General features: G+C 36.2%; 1 protein-coding gene across 1 annotated transcript in view; it reads left to right on the forward strand.

Annotated features, from left to right (window-relative positions):
* Positions 1–2,634, forward strand: part of GKN1 (gastrokine 1) — a 6,715-nt gene extending 4,081 nt beyond the window's left edge. The window contains exons 4-6 of the mRNA XM_011985003.1: positions 529–639; positions 1,569–1,716; positions 2,386–2,634. Coding sequence (XP_011840393.1) covers positions 529–639; positions 1,569–1,716; positions 2,386–2,480 — 354 coding nt within the window. The 3' untranslated portion in view covers positions 2,481–2,634. The remainder of the gene's footprint in view (positions 1–528; positions 640–1,568; positions 1,717–2,385) is intronic.
* The last annotated feature ends 3,992 nt before the right edge of the window (positions 2,635–6,626 follow it).

A 6,626-nucleotide genomic window follows, 5' to 3' on the forward strand; every position in this document is an offset into this window, starting at 1 on the left:
AGAAAAAGAGAAGGAAAGAAAAAGAGAATCAAAGAAAGAGAGGAGCAAAGAAAGGAACACTTAACACTAGTTAGGAGACTCAGCTCTGCAATTATCAGCTATATATTTAACAAACTTTATACTTTTAAATAACAAAGTCTTCATTGTTTCCATTTCATCTGGTCAATTGGAAAAATAATTTTTGTCTTACCTGTCTCCGTGAAATGTGAGGATCAAAGGAGACTAAAACATGATAGCTTTTAAAGTCTATTTCAGTAAAACAGACATATATAGAGGGGTTTTCATCATGCTAGAACCTGAAAATAAAGCAAACCAGTTAGATGCTCAGTTTCTGCCCTCACAGAATTGTAGTCTGTCCTCACAAATGTCAGCAATAAATATGATTGCCAAGCAGTGCCACATCCAGTGCTCTTATCCCAGCTCATCATGATCTTGGAGTTCCATTTCTCTCTGCTGGTGGAACTGACTTCTGATAAGAAAAGCTCCTCGGAGAATACATGCCTCACTATTTGCCATCTACTTTAACAGGACTTTGCTGCAACCAGACTCTTTCAAAAGAAGATATGCATTGTGCACAAAATGAACAAGGAGGTCTTGCCCTCCATTCAATCCCTTGATGCACTGGTCAAGGAAAAGAAGGTAAAACTAAAAGGCTTTTTATTTTTGGTGAGGGGAGATGTTTTACAACCTTCAGTAAATAACGAGAAGATCACAGTCATTCCCTACTGACTACAGTATGTTGTTGTGTGCAGCACAAAGGGGAAGTTATTGGTGATTGCCTGAGGGAAGGCAGCTTCTGCCACATCAAATGCTGTGACTCACACCTACCTCTACAACTGCTGAGCAAAGCACTTGAAACCTTGACTGTTAGAGGAGCGAAGCTCTGGTCACACCAATAGGAGCCCTCAGTACTTTGTGAAGGACATTTTTCTGCAAGAGTTGGTTAGGGTTATCAGATTTAGCAAATGAAAATAGAAGATCTCCAGTTAGGTTTGAATTTTAGGTAAGCAGCAGGTCTTTTTAGTATAATATATCCTATGTAATATTTGGGATATAATAAAAAAGATCCATTTTTTATCTGAAATTCAAGTGTAACTGGGTATTGTATATTTTGTCTGGCCATACTAATCCACGTGAGTGGAAAGAAGAGATCCATACTGCTTTAACATGTTTGCCTGAGTTCATATTCCTATAACTGATAAATGCGTACCTTTCGTTGACAAGGTAGAGAAAATAAATAAACTGCATTCTCAGAAGATGATTATTACATAGGCCAATCCAAGGAATCTATGATGATCAAATGAGGTCCAAGTTTCAGAATAAATTTAGCCTCAGACTTCTGTTTTTATGAGAAGCTGAGGTTTCAAACCAGCTAAATCCGTTAGGACACTTACAAATGTTAAGATACACAGAAGAAGCTAGAAATGGCCTTCTTCATCTTGATTATGGAAAAATTTAGCTGAGCAATACTCACTGTTGGCCTTGAATACCCCTCAAGTCAACAAACCACTGGGCTTGGCATTCATTCTCTCCCATTCTTCCCTTCTACCTGTCTTTTCCACACTCAGCTTCAGGGTAAGGGACCAGGAGGACCACCTCCCAAGGGCCTGATGTACTCAGTCAACCCGAACAAAGTCGATGACCTGAGCAAGTTAGGAGAAAACATTGCAAACATGTGTCGTGGGATTCCAACATACATGGCTGAGGAGATGCAAGGTGAGTAGCATCCCTACTGTGCACCCCAAGTTAGTGCTGGTGGGATTGTCAGACTATCCTCACGCATTTTCATAGTGGGCACCAGTGATGCAGGGATGGTCATCAAGGCCAACATTTGTTCAGTGCTTGCTCTGTGCCAGCTGCTGTTCTACGTGCTTTAAGTGCATTAATTCAATTGGTTCTTCACAGCAATCTTATAGGTTCTATTTTAATCCTACTTTATGGATAAAGAAATTGAGGTACAGAGAGGTCACAAAATCCTTGCCTGGGTCAATTCCAAGCATTTTGGCTCTGGATTCTGTGCTCTTAAATACGGAACACTGCCTTTCAGGTGTGAATCAAGAGTAGACTCAAGTCATATTCAAAAGAGTGCATGAATGGCTAAATGAAAAGAGAATGCTAATAGAATCTATTAACTTTCTATAACTCGGACAATCACTGAATTTCTGGACATTCAAAGAATAGCTGCACAAAAACAAAGTGTCTACCTAGGGACCTAACTTAACAGCAGTTTTCCAGATCTCTGAATTGATTGATTTCATTACAACAGATAGATAAACCTTGACATTAATGCATAGCTAGTTTGGAAACCCCTACTCCCCCAATCCCCTGCAAGAAAAGAGTCCTTGAATAAACATTAATATAGGCTTCTTCTTTTCTCTTTATTAGGGGCAAGCCTGCTTTTTTACTCAGAAAAGTGCTTCACAACCAATATACTATGGATTGTGAACATTTCCTTCTGTGGAGAAAAGGTGGTGTACTAAACAGCTTTTTAAAGCCACTATGGATTTAGTCATCTGAATATGCTGTGCAGAAAAAAATATGGGCTCTAGTGGTTTTTACCTTGTCATTCCGAATTTTTTCTCTACTAGTTATGTTTAGTTTCTTTAAGTTTCAATAAAATCATTTAGCACTGAATTCCGTGTATACTCACATTTCTTACGATTTCTTATGACTTGGAATGCACAGGATCAAAAGTGCCACGTGGTGGTGGCAAGTTGTTGAAGTGCATTAGACTCAACTGTTAGCCTATATTCAAGACCTATCTCCTGTAAAGAACCCCTTCAGGTGCTTCAGACACCACTAACCACAACCCCGAGAATGGTTCCAAGACTCTCCGACTGCTCTGAAGGCTGCTCTATAGTTGTTGTGCACAGTAACGTTTCGGATCAGCAAGGACAGAAATTCACTCAGAGTCGCATAAGCCAGAAAGGGTGGTTTGTTGCAAAGATACAAGAATATCTCAAAAAATCTGAGAGCAAAAAAAGCAGCTGGTTATCAGAAAGACTACATACAACCAGGAACTCTGCTGACACCAAGACCCAAGTCTGCTTCTCTCCCTGAAGCCATGTGTTACCTCTTCTCTCGTCTTCTCTAAATTTTACTTCCCTCTTTTCGTATGTTGTAGATGGCTTTTTTTGCTCATGGCAGAGAATGGCTGAACCCAATTTTCAGCCTCATCTCCCATGTTTACATGTCTTTCCAGTTCAAGAGGTAATAACTCAAGTTGAATCCCAATTCCACTTTCCTTGATCCTGTTTGGCTCAAAGTTCACAGCTTCCATTCACTGATGGCCAGGAGAGTGAAAGGTGTCAGAGAAAATAGAGACTCTAAATATTGTGTATTACAATATAAAACTGTTACTTTTTAAAAGTTGCTCCCATACATCTTTTTCAAATCCCCAGTGCCATAGGGGACTATCTAATCCAGTCCCATGTCTTCAGGGAAATAGCCACAAATAATCCTAACAAATAAAACTAAAGACACTGATTCTCACCATTTGTAAAAATGCTAATATTTACCAGTTTTTATTGGGATGAAACTGCTATATTTTTCCTCATACTGATGCTATTTCGTTACTGTTCACATGAAGTGTACTATGAGGTTAGTAGAACTTCCAAAATATTCTGAAGCCATGAGAGGTAAAAATTTATCAAAACTCCATCAAAGGTCATGGTCTTAGATAATTCCCTACTGTGAGTGAGAAAGAAATACAACTGTGACTCATAAACTGGATACAATGTCATGTACCTGACTTTTGGGAACTGGTAAATCCCATGTTTCTTAGAAGAATTGTCTAGCCCCTATTTCAGGATAAAAAATTAAATTCACTAGGAATATACAAAAATTCTAGATTATATATACCTATCAAAATACATAATAGAAAAATTATAAGAATTGAGGAGACTTTAACAATTTCATTATCCTAGTTGAAGATTTTAACATACATCTTTCAATAAGCTATAAATGAAGCAGTTACAGATATAAAAAATGTTTAACACAATTAACAAGCTTATGTTAATGAACATATGTAGAACACTGGAGAATATATATCCTCTTAAGCATGTATGAAACATTTACGGCCGGGCGCAGTAGCTCACGCCTGTAATCCCAGCACTTTGGGAGGCCAAGGCGGGCGAATCACGAGGTCAGGAGATCAAGACCATCCTGGCTAACACAGTGAAACCCTGTGTCAACTAAAAATACAAAAAAAAAAAAAAAATTAGCTAGGCGTGGTGGCAGGCACCTGTAGTCCCAGCGACTCAGGAGGTTGAGGCAGGAGAATGGCGTGAACCCGGGAGGCAGAGCTTGCAGTGAGCTGAGATCACCCCCCTGTACTCCAGCCTGGGCGATAGAGTAAGACTCCGACTCAAAAAAAAAAAGAAAAGAAAAAGAAACATTTATAAATATTGGTCACTTGCTGAGACATAAATAAAACCTCAAAAAGCTCAAACATTGGCATCATAAGAGAAGAAATTTTTCTGACCTAATTTTAATTTGGATAAAATAAACATTTTTCTCTAAATAAAACCAAATCACCCATTTGTTTTGAAATCAGGTATACTAATTCTAAATAACACAAACACTAACAAAAATTCATGAATAAAAGTAAAACACATTTAGAACTGTGCAATAATGAAAACACTGCATATAAAACCTTATGAGTAGCAGCTATAGCAATGTGTAGTCAAAAACTGGTAGCCTTAAATCTTCATTTTATAGAAGAATGGCTGAGCATTGAGTTAGGCCTTCAGTTTTACAAATGAGGGATAAGCATAACGTATACAAAATATATGTGAGGAAAGAAATAATATTGACAATTCAGAAATTAATAAAATTGAAAACAAATGTACAATAGTAGTAAAGGAATGGGGTCAACAGTTTATAAACTTCACAAGAGAAAATTCCAGACCAAGATGGTTTTTACAGGCAATCTAACAAATATTGAAGATACAAATTACTTTAAGCGTATACAAACTATTCAAGTGTATAGGGGGAAAACAAAACCAGGAGTACTTCCAACTCATTTCGTAAGAATATTATTAACTTGATTTCCAAACCTGACACGGATTGTATGAAAAAGTGAAATTAAAGAGTGATCTCTGTCATAAATATAGATGCAAAATTTCTTAACGAGATAATTACAAATCAATTGGGCAATGTACACAAAAGATAATATAGCATGATTAAGTTGGATGTGTCATAGCAATCCAAGTTGTTTTGATCATAGGAAATAATGTAATTTGCTGCATTAAAAGACAAATATTTTATGATGTATCTCAATAGCAACAAAAAATACATAGTAAATTTGAACATTCATTATTAAAAGAAGTAATTCTTAAAAAACTAGGAATCAGAAGAAACTTCATTAAACTACTGAATGTTTAATTCAGTAGTTAAACATTTGTTTGGATCATCCTCTCCAAAAATCTACTGTATCGTATAAAGCAACGAAAGCATTCCTATTAAAAAAAAAAAAAAAAAACAAGATGCCTGCCATCACAATTTCTAGAAACATTTTACTGAAAGTTTTTAAAGCAAGAAAATAAACAAAAAGGCATAAAGATTAGAAAGAAAGAAGAAAAAAGCCATCATTCCGCCCAGATGACATGATTTTCTGTGTAAAAACTCAAACAAACCTATATAAGTTATAGGAGTCAGAGAATTTAGAGATTTCTAAGTACTAAAATGACAATCAAATATGAATTGTATTTTTATGCATCAGCAGCAAACATAGAAACTTTAATTTTTTTGTAGACACACTTATAATTGCAAAAGATATGATATACCTAGGAAAAATTATTTAATAATATTTCTTAAGCACCTTAATAGTGCTATATCCATAGCACTATTCCACTATAGAAATCCATCAGCATATAAAAATGCAAAGACCCTGTCTCTTTTAGCTAACATTTTAGTTAGAAGAGACAGAAATAATGATAAATATAATTAATTAATAGTAGGATATTTGGTAGGATAGTAATTTATGCTACAACATAGTTGCATAGTATGTTTTCTTAGCATTCTAAGAAAAAAGTACTGAGCAGAGTAAGAGGAATCAAGAGTGTCAGCAGGTAACAGGCAGTTTGCAATTTTTAATAGAATATTGGAATACGCATCGAGAAGGTGACATTTGAACAAAGACTGAAGGAGATGAAGTTGTTAGCCATGCCAATATTTCTGAGGGAAAAGCATTATGAGCAGAGGAAACAGCTAGTGTTAAGGCCTAAGAGAGAAGCATGTCTGACACATTAAAAGTACAGCAAGGAGGTCAATGTGGCTGAAGCAGAATGAGCAAAGCAGAGAGTAATAGGAGATGAGGGCAGAGGGGTAATGGAAAACTAAATCATGAAGAGCCCCTTTGGGTGTTACTCTGAGTAAAATAGGGAGACATTGCAGGAATTTGACGAGAGATAAGATATCATTTTTCTAAGTAATAACTAGCAAAAGAAGTGCTAGACTCTTATGGAAACTTTATTGAGATGTTAAGGTAAACTAAATGAATGCAGAGATATACCATAGCCTTAAATTAGAAGATTTAATATTACAAAATGTCAACTCTTCTCCAATCTATAGATTCAAGGCAAATTGAAAACAAATTTTCAACATATTGTGTGTGTGTGTGTGTG

Source organism: Mandrillus leucophaeus, unplaced genomic scaffold (assembly GCF_000951045.1).
Source record: "Mandrillus leucophaeus isolate KB7577 unplaced genomic scaffold, Mleu.le_1.0 Scaffold279, whole genome shotgun sequence".
Taxonomy (NCBI): domain Eukaryota; kingdom Metazoa; phylum Chordata; class Mammalia; order Primates; family Cercopithecidae; genus Mandrillus; species Mandrillus leucophaeus.